This window comes from Tachysurus fulvidraco, chromosome 2 (assembly GCF_022655615.1).
Source record: "Tachysurus fulvidraco isolate hzauxx_2018 chromosome 2, HZAU_PFXX_2.0, whole genome shotgun sequence".
Taxonomy (NCBI): Eukaryota; Metazoa; Chordata; class Actinopteri; order Siluriformes; family Bagridae; genus Tachysurus; species Tachysurus fulvidraco.
In genome coordinates, this window is record NC_062519.1 from 34,630,234 (window position 1) to 34,645,679 (window position 15,446).

The following is a 15,446-nucleotide window of genomic DNA, read 5'->3' on the forward strand; positions in this document are numbered from 1 at the left end:
ACGGCCACATTTCTAGGAATGTTCTTAGAATTACATGAGAAACAACTCTTTACACTATAAACTTTATGAATACGGCCCCAGATCTACTACTTTAAAAATGAACAGAATAGTTGGTAACTAAACCAAACTAACCCAAACCTTATTTTTGGTAATAATGGTAATAATTTCAAGATAAAAATAGGTCTGAATAAATCAATCCCATTGCTATCATTTCGTTAAAAAAAAAAAAAAAAACTCTTACATAAATAGTGATGGCAGCAGACACAGTTTAAAGTACACATTTCCTTGCTCTGTAAGTTCTAGCAAATGATATGAACCACAAAACCATCTATTTGCATACTATCTATGGCAATTTGTAATATTATTACATTACATAATAATTTTATAATAATAATAATAATAATATGTGCCCTGTGATGGGTTGGCACTCCGTCCAGGGTGTATCCTGCCTTGATGCCCGATGACGCCTGGGATAGGCACAGGCTCCCCGTGACCCGAGGTAGTTCGGATGAGCGGTAGAAAATGAGTGAGTGAGAGTGAAGAAGAAGAAGAAGAAGAAGAAGAAGAAGAAGAAGAAGAAGAAGAAGAAGAATTGCAATGGCTTTACCATGTTGAAAAACAATTACATCTACATTTGGCAGATTCCCAATGCAAACCAGAGCAACCTACATTTTGAGGGTTAAGGGCCTTGCTCATGAGTCCAGCAGTGACAGCTTTTTGGACCTGGGATTCAAACTAATAACCTTCTGACGAGTAGACCTCCACCTTAAACACTAAGCTAGCACATCCACAGAAAAATACAGAAATACAGTATCCATTCTCCACACAGCTTATCCTACAGGGTTGCAGGGAACCTGGAGCATATCCGAGGAGAATTGGAGCTCAAGAAAGAATCAACCCAGGACAGGATGACAGTCCATCACTCTATAGCCACTTAGGCATGAAACCTATTACCCACAGATAAAAGAGTCCTCCTGTAATAACACTAATCTACAGTTTTGTTTTGTTTTTTACTTTATACATAGTAATGATCTGCCAAAATAATCTTATGACCAAATCCACATCTCAGGCAACCAAATGTGAAATCACAACCCTGATGCTAGCCTGCAGTTTATCTGGAATTTAGTGATTTATTAGAAGTACCAGTTGCTTTTCTCATTCAAATGTAATAAGAGGGCTTTGAACACTAGAGGAGTTTAATCAGTAACTGGAACACTGCAGCATTTTACACTTCCTGATTTTCCTCTAAGTATTAAAAAGCAACTACCTGAACAAATCACTGCCAGTCTACGATGTGTGTGCGTGTGTGCGTGCATGTGTGTGTGTGTGTGTGTGCACGTGTGTGTGTGTGTGTGTGTGTGTGTGTGTGTGTGTGTGTGCGCGCACATGTGTGTGTGTGTGTGTGTGTGTGTGTGTGTGTGTGTGCACATGTGTGTGTGTGTGTGTGTGTGTGTGTGTGTGTGTGTGTGTGTGTGTGTGTGTGTGTGTGTGTGTGTGTGTGTGTGTGTGTGTGTGTGTGTGTGTGTGTGTGTTTGGGCTTGCTTTGGCAACATGGTAAGGTTTTTTTAAGCCGCTAGGTCCTGGAGAGATCCTAAAGCCTGAGAGATAAGATCAGAAAAAGGAGATGATGGAGTACAAACTGTTTCCTAATCCTACTGTGATGTGGAAAAAAATCCTATATGACACCACAGATGACACAAATGGAACATTTTAACCCAAAAAGAGTTTTAAAAAAATATATCCTAACTTTCAGACTATCAAATATGTTCAGTCTTAAGAGGGCTTTGTTAATATAGCCATTGCTAACTGGACAATAAGAACATATTTAGCTAGTTTATGTATGTTTAACAAGAGACGTTTCTCAATTATGAAGTTTTTCCAAAACAAGCTCAACAGTTAAGGCTTTGGGCTTCTGCTCAGAAGGTCAGGAACTCAATCCCCAGCACCTTCAAGCTGTCACTGTTGGGCCCTTAAAGCAAGGCCCTTAATCATCCCTGCACCAATGATGCTATATGCACTGACCCTGTGCTCTGACCCACAAACGTCCTACTAACCTGAAAAAGAATTTCACTGTGCTATAAAGTATATATGACAAAATAAAGGCTGCCTCTTCTTGATTGTCAGCATTGCAGACAGTGACAGAGAGTTGTAGTGTTATCACCAGAAGGTATTTGACGTGTCTCAGCAATTGGCTGATAGCTATGCATTCACACAAAACTTCACTCTGTATTCAAGGCATTTGTCTTGGCATCAAGCAGCTCGGGATAATGGGCTAAAGCATAATGAATTCATAGAATCTTTCACAATTCATTTTAAATCTGATGTTACTTCGTATGATGACCGAGAGAAGCCAAACAAGAAATCTAAAAAAACAAAGCAAAAAGTACCTGTCATATAAGAGTGAACTTTTAGTCCATAGCTCCAAAACCCAGAAAACATTGAATTCCTTCTACATTCTGGCTCCAGTTGCTGCCTTTCACTCACAATGCATAGATTTTTTTTGGCTCAATTCCTGACGTCAAGGTCAAATTGCTTTCTCGATGCAACTCAACCATGCTAGTCTTCCCTTGGAACTGGACTGAGACCACCTCACTGTTCTGATCCGTGTGTTGTTGTTTTTTTTTTATTTCTTTAAAAAAAGTAGAAACAGAAAAAACTCTCCATATGTGAAAACAAGCTTATACAGAGCTCATGGGTTTTTTCCAGGATCAGTAAAGCGGCATTGTTTTATAAAGCCAATGACGACGATTTCTCACCTGAGGAAGTTTTCCAGGTCATCACGGCTGCAGGTAGACCAGGATAGGTCGCTAGGGTTACGACCTTTGACCCACTCTCCGGACATGATGTGTGAGTGTCCCGTACAAGCAGCATGGTCGTCGTCATGACTCATGCCTATGCTGTAATTGAGAATGACACTTTTAGAACCAAACACATATCCACAGAAGACTTTACAACCATCTCATGGTTACAGACTGTAGGTTACAGACCATAACACATAAGAAAAGTAAAAGCACAAATGACCACCAACCCTAAGCACTATTTACAACATTAAAAAAAAAAAAAAAAAGATTTTTCCTGACATGGTCCTGGCAATGTGCTGAAAGGCTCATGTGTAGTGAGACAGAGAGATTCCCAGGCACATACAGAGCCTTGTTCCACTCAAGCCCTGACCTACATTTCCAAAATTAAAAAACAACAAGCAAAAAAGCAAACTGGAAGCCAGCAAAACATAGAAGTTAATAAAGAATGGGGTGTGTGGATTTCCAGGGTGTGTCTCGTTTTTTCCCTTTCTGAAACATAAGCAATAAAAATCCTGATGTTTTCACAACAGGAGTGTGTGAGGAAAAAAGAGTGTGTATATACCCTACATATATAGATAAATATATAAAGATAAACACACACGAACACACACACAAAGTTGTATTGTATTGTATTGTTCAGACATGGTTCTGTTTCTATATTTTCATTGGTAGCATCCAAAAAGCCTGCTAGTCAGGCATACTCTCTCAGAAATAAAGGTAGATTAAGGACAAGTTCTGTACCTTTAGTCCATATTCTCTTTTTCCTGAAAAAACCTTTAACAAAGCAATAGCCCATTAAAGGATGTGCATTACAGTGAATTCATCATGAATAAGGATTTCATTCTTTGGATGCTAAGCGGCATAGTGGTCAAAGGTTTGGGTAATCCATGAAAAATTAGCTCATCTTCCAATAATATACTCATGCGTATTTGATATTCATGGTGACTTGTTCCTCCACAAAGTAGCAAGAACAGAGATGGGCAAGAGCAAATGAAAGTCTAAAAACTATTCAAGTTCACTTGATGCCATCCTTGATGCCATCCTTGAATCCAGCAACTACAGAGCAGGGGCAAAACAATTAAATCTTATAATACATTATTTGCTACGTAGTACACAAATAGTTCCTACAAACAGAAAAAAAAAACAATTCCTGAAAAAGAACTGTGAGCAATACAAACTAAATATACATAGAGCAGTAGATTAAATAAGCAGAACATCACCAACGTCCCATAAAACTATTGGCTTCAAATAAAAGCCAATTTTTTTTCATTTCTTTATGAGACCTTTTTTTTTCTCAATAAATACATGATTATTTATTATATGTATTGCATCTGTTATACTAAATACCAATTTCTCTATATATACATATATTTTATTGCATTATGGTAATTAGAAAACAAAAAAAATATATATATATATAATATTTAATGTTACTGTTAATGAGAAGGCATTTAATTTCACTTAAGTAGGAAAACTATATTATTCAATGAATTCATTGAAAATAGTACATGGCAATGTGATTTAAAGGGAGAACACAAGCAGAAAGTTTGTAGTTTAACTGTTTTGTTTGTAGTTTGTAATGTTTAACTTCATAAAGCTGAAAAGTAGTTTCAATTTCTGCATCCTTTTTTTCTGGACAATGTTGCAAAAGAAAAGTGTGTAACATTTGTAACGGCTTAATGTCATTTATTCATGTCATTTAAATAGGTTTACAATCCTCCACAAGGTAACATATGTATATACAGTCATGTGAAAAAATTAGGTCACCCCATAATAGTTCAACATATGGGCATTTGATCTTTAACCATATTGGAAGATTTAAATAATATAACTAAACAAATACAACCAAAGAAATGTCTTTTTTTTTTAATGATTTGGAAAATGTTATTTAAAAAAAAAAAATCTATTTTTTGTTGTGAGGAAAAAGTAAAAAACCTTTGAAGCTTTCTGAAGGCCAAAGACAAAGACCAAGACTATGGGAATAATGCCCCAATCCATGTTTCCGCTCCATGTTTCACAGTTGGTATGAGGTTCTTTTGCTGAAATGCTGTATTTGGTTTATTCTCATACCAACTGTGAAACATGGAGCAGGAAGTGTTATGGTTTGAGGATGCTTGGCCAGGTCATCATCATAGAATCCATTATGAATTTTTTATTGCATTAGAAGGTGCTTAAGGAACATGAGACCATCTGTCAAAAAATCTTGCCCTAACATTTTCCTAAGCTGAAATAATAGTTTTTTTGATATCTTTTGTTTAGTGAAAAGTGAAAAGTGGTTTGTTTGTTTGTTTGTTTTTGTTGTTTTTTTTAAAGCAATTACATCACTTTCATCTACAGGTACAAATTAAAACGAGATCAGAAATTGACATGTTAACATTTCTTAATAAATAACTAAATATGTAATGTGGTGTCCTAATTTTATCACATGACTGTATATATAGTGGACCATTCCTTGCCGAAATGATTTTTTTGACAAAAGTTTGATAGTCATAGAAAAGTCAAGCGAAGAAAGAAGCCGGATCTGAGATAACTTCCTTGATGTCTGTGAGTCAGAACAAAAGGTTTTTAGCACGGCATTTAAGAACAGTGTTACCACAACCCTTAACCCTGCAATTTGATACTCTCATCTATCATTCTCTCTTTTCATACTGACATGAGGTTTGTTCTCATGTACAGTGTTCTCATTATCACTATCAACCTTTTAGACTCCACAGTAATGACAGATGTGAGTAATGGTAATGAAACTGATATAGCTTTGTGAAATAATACGATAAAATTCGAGCATGCGGCATTATTCTTTCCCACGATGCGTCTATATTATCTATCCATCCATCCATTTTCTGTATTGCTTATCCTACACAGGAATGCAGGGAACCTGAAGCCTAATAAAGGGGACTTGGGTCAAATGGCAGGGGACAGTCTGGACAAGGTGGAAACCCATCGCAGAGAACATTCACACACAAAACACACACCCAGACACCCCTTGACAGACTACGCCAATCAGCCTACAATGTACGTCTCCCTACGGAAACTGGAGTATTGAGAGGAAACCCCCAAAGCACAGGCAGAACATGCAAGCTCTATTCAAACTCCAGCTTTTTAATTACTATCTGAAATATCACTAAGTTATAATTTTGGAAGTATGAAACGTAATCTGTTTTTTTTTTTTTTGAAGTGGGACATGGTTTAAATTTGTTTGTAAAAGCTTTATGAGAATCATCCCACAATAGCTTGAGGGAAATTCTCCTTAAAGAACTGGGGCTAGAACTACTGTTTTCAGGTTTGTGGGTTTCCTTGCTCAGATATGCTCCTTTTGTCCAGTTCAGAAAAGTTTTGAAAAGTTTCGGATCAGTGCTTTGTGAAGGCCAGAACCTTTATTTTGTTGTCTTTAGACCATTTTTATTAGGAGGTATGCCTAGGATCGCTGGCCTGCAGAAAAATGTCAAGTTTTAACTTTCCCATAGATGTCAAGGTTAATTTAATTATTTCTATATACTCGTGGTGCCATCTATTTTCTGCTGCCAGAAAAACACCTCTATAACATGATGCCGCCACTTCCATGCTTCATATAATTCACATTATGGGTGCTGTTTAGTGTTGACATCATGTTCTCCAAAACCTCATCCTTTTTCTTCAACATTAGGTCCATGTTTCATCTAATCACTGACCACTCATCGAAAAGACTAGGTCTTTGTCCCTTTTTAATGACAGTTTTATAGTTATTTTGGGCTTATTCCTTGTGCATCAGTATTTGCTGAGCGATGCAGTGTCAGTGTGCTGCCAAGAGGTTTATATTTCCATACAGTTGTTTGTATGTTAATGTTGTAGGTGCATGTGGTATCTTAGGAAATGAATTGCTCCTAATTAGGAACCGAACTTGCGAAGGTACACAATCGCTTTTCTGATTGTCTTGCTTTAAGGTTGTTCCATGTTATCAAGGGCAAAATGGCACTGAATCTAAAGATAGGGTCTTAAATACAGGATTAAATACTGACTACAACAATTGGGACAGTTGTTAGTTTTTACTTTTGTTTTGTACGCACAGTATTTTCATTTGTGGTAGTGATCCTGACAGATCCTGTAATCAGTGTATTGCGCATTAGTGTTGTGCTGTTCTGGGATTTCCTTGCTCTTAAGATAGAGCTTCTCTGCTTAGAAAGAAGGCTTTAGATGCCGCTGTGATGTCTGTGCCTCTGATATGCCCTGAACTACTCTGTAGTGAAACTGAGACTTAATCAAAGACAAATTTAAATAATATCAAAATGAACTTTTTAAGTTTTTCCACAAAAACAACAATTACGTGCAACTGATAAACTGTATGAATAGTTAACCATAAGTTAAGATACCAAAGATAAATGATATAATATCATATTGCGTGCTGAACATTTTTTTTGGCACAAAAACAATATGAAAAGTAACTGATAAAACTGTCTGAATTATTATCCAAGACTAAAACAAATCAATGGAAAATCACAATAAACACAAATATTTTGGCACAAAAATATTCTTTAAACTGATTGATCTACACGATCAGCCAGTTGCATTTGTTGTGGGATTGTTGTGGATGAAGCCGCTCGGAGACTGTCGTGTCTTCTTTGAACCAATGTTTTGTCGGTCAGCTGTATGGTCTGGTATTTATCAGCAATCAGGTCTGTGCTGAACTCAGAGTTTGCGATGACCCATTAGTTCCTCGGGAGCTCTCGGCTGCACTGTTATAAACTGTTGTAGAAAGGAAATTATTTACATTTACATTATTTACTGTAGAGTGTCACCCAAATGAGGATGGGTTCCCTTCTGAGCCTGGTTCCTCCCAATGTTTCTTCTTCATATCACCTCAGAGATTTTTCCTTGCCACCGTCACCTCCGGCTTGGTTAATAGGGATAGGGATAGATATATAGTGTTTTAAATTTTAAGTTAATATTTTTAAATTAATTTTAAACTTTAATTGTATATTTTGTTTTATTTCTTCTTCTTCTTCTTCTTCTTCTTCTTCTTCTACATTAATTATTTTTTCCCCTCTCTTCTGTTTACATACTATTGTAAAGCTGCTTTGAGACGATGAGAATTGTTAAAACCGCTGTACAAAAAAATTTCATGTGAATTTGAATAAACTGTCCGAATTATTGCACATAAATAGAAGATAAAAAGATAAATGGAAATAAGATGAGAATTAAACACAAAATATTTTTTGCCACATCTGAAATAATGTCAGAATACTTATCCTAAAATATACTCACATCAGACAGATCTACTGCTTCACAGAAATCCTCTGAGGCTATTTGTGAACAGATTTTGTAGCACATAAATCGAAATCCGTCAAACACACACACACAAAAAACAACAACTCCAAATCTTCTGTGAAAAATGTCTTTGCAATCTGATAAACAATCTGAAAAAATAATTCCTAATAAAAATGTACCACAAATCCTTTCAAAACATTCTGTCTGTGGAATAAAAATCAACAGATCAGACATTTCAAACATTATAAACAAATGAATTATTTTATCGCCTGCGAGTCGGATATAAACTGAGTCAGGACTCTCAAAGCACTGTCGTCTTTCAATTCTATTCCTATTTATTTTTATAGCATATTTTTACAATGGGCATTGTCTCAAAGCAGTTTTATAGCACATATGAAACATAATACAAAAGATTAATATTATACAAAGATTAATATAAAACAAAAAGTTCAAGATTAATATTGGATTTATATTTAAATGTGTTTGTATTTATCCCCAATGAGCGAGCCTGAGGTGACTGAGGCGACCGTGGCTAGGAAAAACTCTCTTAGATGGAAGAGGAAGAAACCCTGAGCGGAGCCAGAATCAAAAGGGAACCTCATCCTCATTTGGGTGACACTGGAGGGTGTGATTATAAATTTACAGTCCAACAACTGTGTATTGATGAAGTTGTTGGTCTTCAAAGACCACATGTAGTTGTCATCTCCTTTTAGAATGTCCATGTAGAATGTTCATGAGTCCAACTGAAGCTGGTGCAGTACATCTCTAGATGCCTCAGGATCCTCACAGGGTTGGCCTCATCTAAATGAAGGTCCGAAATCTTCAGGCTACGGAACATCACGTCTCACATCTTTCAGCATGAGACGCATAGTTACAGGGTAACAGCTTCAAGATTTTCTGTAAGATTTTTATTTTATAACCTGCACAATATATATATATCTGGTACAGAATTTAAAATAAAGTACATATATAGTATAATAATAAGTACAACCAAATAAAGTACAAAAGCACACATATATATAAATATATATATATATATATATATACTTTATTTTAAATTCTGTACCAGAACAGAGTTTTTTTTTTAAATCCTGCACAATCACCCGAGCTCAGGATGAAACCCAGAACCATGGAGCTATGTGGTAGCCCACTCACTCACTACCCACTGCTTGGAACTTCATTCTAAAAATTCAATTGTATTCATTAGTATTTTTCTCTAATGAAAGTCCATTTCTGTTTTCCTGCAAAATAATAAAGTTATCAGATAAAAAAGCTGTCGTGGCAGAAATTGTGCCTCCACAGTTAATGCTGGCAGACTTGCAATGCTGGCTTTTATTTTTTAAAAAGACAAAGGATTTCCACAGGAAAACACTATGAAGAAAACTAAGTAACAACAATACAAAAACAGGATATCTCGGGAATAAAAGAGGCAAACAATAAATGCCCACCAACCTCAAATGTGCATGATAAAGAAAAAAAACATAAATAAGACAGAGAGATTCTTTGCTAACTCACAATTTTCAAGCAACAATAAAAAACGTATCAGTGAGAACTCCAACACGGAAATGGTGAAGACGCTCCATGACGAGACTCAGCTCGACTAGTTAACAAACAACGAGGTAAAATTATGATGGTGGAATTGTCCTAAAAGCTGAAGCTGTGAAAGCTGATCTGTTTGTGTACAGATACAGAAGTTGCTCTTTTTAGATCCACATGAAATCATCAGTCAGCAGTTGCATGGAATTGTGGGTAAAACAGGAATCCACTCTTAATCTTTAGCACAAATGAAGCTCATATCGATTATTTAGATACATTTAGCAAGTAATTCAGGGGGGATTTATTCTTTAAACATGCAGCAACAAAAGTTTTATTTGATTCAGCACCGATATTGTAATCTGTGGCAAAAGTTTAAGTCATTACTGTAATGCTGTAATGTGAAATTAATATCGGCACGTCTACACTTGACCCATAAGGGGACTAACAATTTTTTTTTTTGAAAATAAAACCAATCACTTTGGTTTAGGAAAAAAACAAACAAAAACAAAACAAAACAAATGAACGATTCACTGGAAAGGGAAAAATGTACCTGCTTAATGAATAACTTGTGCAAACAAGACGAGATGTCACATTTAATTGGTTCCCCTACATGCCTTAGTTCCAGTATTAGGCTTTTTTACAAATCGCCAGGCATAATTACACATTTTTTTCAACAACTCTTCAAAACATACGATCATTTAATGGATCCAAAAAGTTTCTCTTGTGTGACGAATGACTGCATAATGAGTCGTTAATCAGAGAATGTAATGAAGCATGGAGGCAACTCTCCAGCATTCAGGCTATATTTCACAGTAGTCTGTTTTATCAGAGCCTCTGACAATCTAGGTCGAACAATCGGTTCCACTAAATTGTTCAGAAACAACAATTTTTAAATGTTTGAGTTCAAGTGTCTTTGAATTTGCCAAAGTGCACTTGCTTGTTAAAGTGTATTGGAGCATGTAAATGTCAAATCGACATATATAACATGCTGGCTAATCCGAGTGAAACGCTAACACTCAGATCTCATGACATGCTACACTACGCCGTAGGTTGTTTTTTTCTTTTTCAAATAAACCTCCACTCAAAGCTGTAATATTCACTTTTTAAGAGGTGTTTTACAGACTGAGCACAATGGGGGCTTGTGTGTGTGTTTGTGTGAGCGGGTGTGAGATGTGTGTTAGAACCGTGGCACTGGCTACACGAGCGTGTCTTGCGTCTTGGCACCGGTCGGTCTCACTGCATGCCAGCTTCTTAATGACGGGCCTTAAAGCACCCGCTGCGATAACTCCACACATGACTGGCACAGCCACAAAGCCTACACCAATGCTAATACAACTTGGCAAGATATCCAGGTGAGTTTGATGTTGGCTGCCCAATGCTAGCATATCAAAGAAGGCTTTCTTTAGACCAAGGAAGATAATGAGACGGCATGATTGTGGAAAAATTAGTAATACCTACGCCAAGATGGAGCCTGGACTGAATAAAAGGTAGTATTTTCAGGACAAAAGTATGTGTGTGTGATATTTGTGTGAGCAGAATGAGTAAAATCAGAGATTCCTGCACATACAGTACAGACAAAGTGTTTAAGACAATACTTCAGCCAAAAATGCCAAAAAAGTCAGAGGCAAATATTTAGCATAATTTTCTTCCATAACAATGGCTTTTGCTTACGTTTTGCCTTTTTGTAATCGATCTTTAAATTTCAGTCTGCAATCATGTGAATTTTTCCTGCTCCTTTGACTAGAGCTGCTTTGTCAACTTGAATTTCCCCATACAGGGGATTAGTACAGGCACGTCTCATCTCTCATCCTCACTGTGAAGGCTGGATAAAGCTGATATGTTTGTGGTGTGTGTGGTTTCTGGACTCACCTGTGTCCGAGCTCATGGGCAATGGTGAAAGCCAGGTTGAGGCCGTTGTCCTCGGCTACTACACACTTCCTCTTGGCGCTGCAGGTGCCTCCTAAATAGGCGATACCTGTGTAGGTAGAGTGTGTTGTTACTTATCTAAAAAAGCCAGACCTGACACTTTTCTAGCTTTATGTGGGATTACAATTTGTCAAACGCTACAGCCATGACTTTCCATTCACTCCCCCTCTCCTGGCCAGATGTTCCTCTGAGCCTGCTTTTTATCTCCAGAATGTAAATGTTCTTAGGGCTGATCATCCAAATGAGCTAGTGTCATGGACATTACGTTGTGGATCTGCTAAATTCACTTGCAAATCTTGAGTGGTTTTCAGCCCAAGGCTTTTTATGTGCCTGTGAGATTTGTAATACAGATGCCATTTATGTGGCAACTACACCGTTGTTAATCATCAGCCAGGGTAATAGCGGCGAGAGGATAACCCTTTAACATTCATTCACTTGACATGACTCATTTTAAGTGAAGCTGACACATCTGAAATGTCGAGGACTTCCACTATTCTCGGCATCATGTGGAACTAAACTGAATTCGATCCTGTTTGTGGTTAAAAAATGATCCACACCAGAAGTGATGTACAAACTGCAGTTTACATGCACACGCTCGTTAAAAAACTGCTCACTAAGCCAAATTGGTTAATCTGGTTAAAACTGGTTAATCTTACAAAGATTATTTACAGAAATATTATTTACAGAAAAAGGGAAATGGTTAGAAGTATTTTGTAGCAAAGATTAGAGATATATCCAAACCCTATATAAGATATATATATCTTACTAAGAGAAAATGTCTTACAATTCACATTTGATCCTTTGAATTAATATATAATTAGCTCGTAATTTATGACTTGTTCATGTTAACATTCTTCAAGACAAGCTGTGTTCCTAGAAACCTGGCATACCTCAGAGCACAGGCATGCTGCTGCATCTCCCCCATCAACCTGCACAAGTCCTTAATAACGCTGTCCTAAGCAGGATTTAATGGCCAATATATTTTACCTGAAGAGGTTGCGTATGAAGACGTCTGTGGCAAGAGAGTGCGGTCTGATATATGAATTATGTTGCAGGTACACATGCTGATAATTAAAAATCACCACCATTTTATTAACCTTTACAACTGCATTGTGCTAATGCATGAACCCTTTTTTACCAGTACACTGGCATTATGCTCTGCTGGCAGAAAAAAAAAAATATATATATATTAATATAATCAAGTGAATTATTTTATCGCTGCAGGTCTGATATAAAATGAGTCAGGACGTTGTTGGCTTTCAGTGTCAGAGTTTTTAACCCTGTTGGATAACCTTACACACATTCAAATGTTAGATGTTTATGAACAAGCACTAACAAAATTCTATGAAAGTTTTGCATGTAGTACAATAGAGAAAAACAGAAAAACTTTTAAATTTTAAAGCCCCGAGTATCTACTATCATATGAGCCATTAAGCCCCACTTGGGAGTGTGACATGGCAAAAGAAATTCAATGCTAAACATGGACCCAAAATTTCATTTTGTGGTAACAAGATTTAAACTGTAGTATCGTATTAGCCACGTTCTGGAGTGCAGAGAGAGTCACAATATTAAAAAGAGTCTATGATAACAATATTGTGCATTTAGAAAAAATAAAACCTTTATCACTGTTCTCTATTCATGACATTCTGAATATCACGTTATTGATATTATGCTGTAAACCCCGCTACTAATAACGATTTAGGTGTCAAACTGGAAGTTACATCATTGTACAATTTTATGTTGAGCGCAATGCACGTGAAAGGAGATGAGTCTTGATACAAAAACGATTCAAAATATAATATGAATATTAAAAAAAAATGAAAGCTTTTAGAGTGAATGTGTAAGGTTATGCAACTGGAAAGATTTTTACACGAAAGAAAGAAAGAAAGAAAGAAAGAAAGAAAGAAAGAAAGAAAGAAAGAAAGAAAGAAAGAAAGAAAGAAAGAAAGAAAGCCATCATTGCTGTTGTAATATAGAAAATCTGTCACAGATTTGTAATTCTCATTATTTTGAGATAAGGCGTCATTTACACACACCTCCTCTTTTAGTAAAGTGAATTCAATTAAACTTCCTTAAATTGGTGTCATACTCACCTGAATCCTCTGGAATTTCTTAACTAGTAAATATTTTTGGATGTAAAGGCAGAAGTTTTAGATTTCCGATAACAACTCTTGACACCAATTACGATGACAGTGGAAAATTTTAACAGAGCTCCAACCTCTATTTAACTGTGTGTGAATCTATTTAGCTGTGTGTGAATCTTTTTTTTTTTTTTTCTTGCAATCCTGATCTAGTGGACGTCACTGTTAATCTTCCAGATGTTCCATACAGTTAATGTCATACAGTAGGTTTACATTACGCCTTGCAGAATCTGTTTAATGTTCTTTTTTTTAAAAAAAATAAAAATAAATAAATAAATAAAAAATACAAAGGATCACAAAAATTGTGTTTTGTTTTTTATTGCCCTGAATAAGCTATTTCACACAACAGGTGTTCACCTAAAGTCCAAAAAACACAATAATATCTAAATCCACACAAAAGGACCAGTTCCTGTGTTTACACATGCTTGATTTTTACTACTATCTGTTGTTACCTCGATGATCAACAACTGGTTTTATGCATTGTGATCGTTGTAAATCTTGTTTGCCCTGGGCAGTTAAACTCAGTTCTTTCGAAAAATCCTCCAGCTCCTGCACATTATTTTCTTTTGGTGTAAAAAGTTTTTTTACATACTTTTTAAAAGGAAGATCGATGTAAATTGCTATTATTTTGTCTTCTGGGAAATGTGTAATACGAAGTGAGAAGGGCAGTACTGAATGAAGAGCTTTAAAGAAAATAATAACAATTCACAACGATCATCCTGTTCAGCAAATAATGTGCAGGAGTTGGTGGATTTTTCCGAAGAGTTTTACTGCTCGAGACAAACGAGAGACTCATGAATATCGATCACAAAACATAGAAACCGTCGCTGATCCTCCAGGTAACAAGACACAATATTAAGAACAAAGTGCATATAAACTTGTGAACTGGTTTGTTCACTTATTTGTAAATCCAGTTATTGTAGACTCTTGTGGACCCTATGTAACATTTGCTATGTGAATATTAGCTCATTTAGGGCAGATCTACAAAAGAAAAGGATTTTTTTATGATTCTGCTCGTTTAAAAAAAAAACAATCTGTACATTTTGCAGATTGTGCAAGGGATAATGCAAAGTTATGACCTCGACTGTACATCTGCAGGATTAAAAATGACATCCACTAGATCGCTGTTTGTCAGGATTCCAAGTAGAAAAAAAAAGCTTTAGCCATTTTCACACACAGTGATGTTAAACACAGTGATGAGCTCTGTTAAAGCCATCCACTGTTGTGATTGGTGTCAGGAGCTTTGTCTCATATCCAAAGCTCGGACTTTGCATCCAAGGATCTTTACTAATCGAGAAAATCAGACACAAAACAGAGCTTTTGGTGGATTTGAAGGCTCTACGACGTGAAACTAATTCTGTCTAGAACAATACAAAAATCAGTACTTTGAACCGTGCTAGTTTTTTAGACAGTTATTTTGCGCCGTGTCATCTTAATCGGCACGCAAGTCTCTACACCTGAACAAAATGCTTATCAGCAAAAAAGAAATCTATTCCTAGCTCAATGGAGTAACTGTATACTTCCTATAAAAGTCCCGGCTAAGTCGGGAATAGTTTTCTACTAGCATTGACTAACACAATTTATTCAAAGTATTCTTATTTAAAGCTAGTCAGTGTTTTTCAAAAGGCTAAAATTTCATTCCGCAAAATAACCCCTTGGTTGTAATGATTCATATTTAATGCTTTTGGTGCTCTCCATTTCACTTTAAGCTTGGAAACTCACACTATTTGTACAAACCCGTGTACTATATTCCTTTGTTCATGAAGGTAAAAATGCCAAACGAATCAGAAATCTTATTTTC

At 36.2% G+C, this 15,446-nt stretch overlaps 1 protein-coding gene across 2 annotated transcripts in view; it reads right to left on the reverse strand.

Annotated features, from left to right (window-relative positions):
* Positions 1-15,446, reverse strand: part of adamts17 (ADAM metallopeptidase with thrombospondin type 1 motif, 17) — a 132,934-nt gene that overhangs the window by 68,327 nt on the left and 49,161 nt on the right. For both annotated transcript variants that reach the window (XM_027161129.2, XM_027161123.2), the window contains exons 8-9: positions 11,448-11,553; positions 2,757-2,897 (exon numbers count right to left, since the gene is read on the reverse strand). In XM_027161129.2, coding sequence (XP_027016930.1) covers positions 2,757-2,897; positions 11,448-11,553 — 247 coding nt within the window. The remainder of the gene's footprint in view (positions 1-2,756; positions 2,898-11,447; positions 11,554-15,446) is intronic.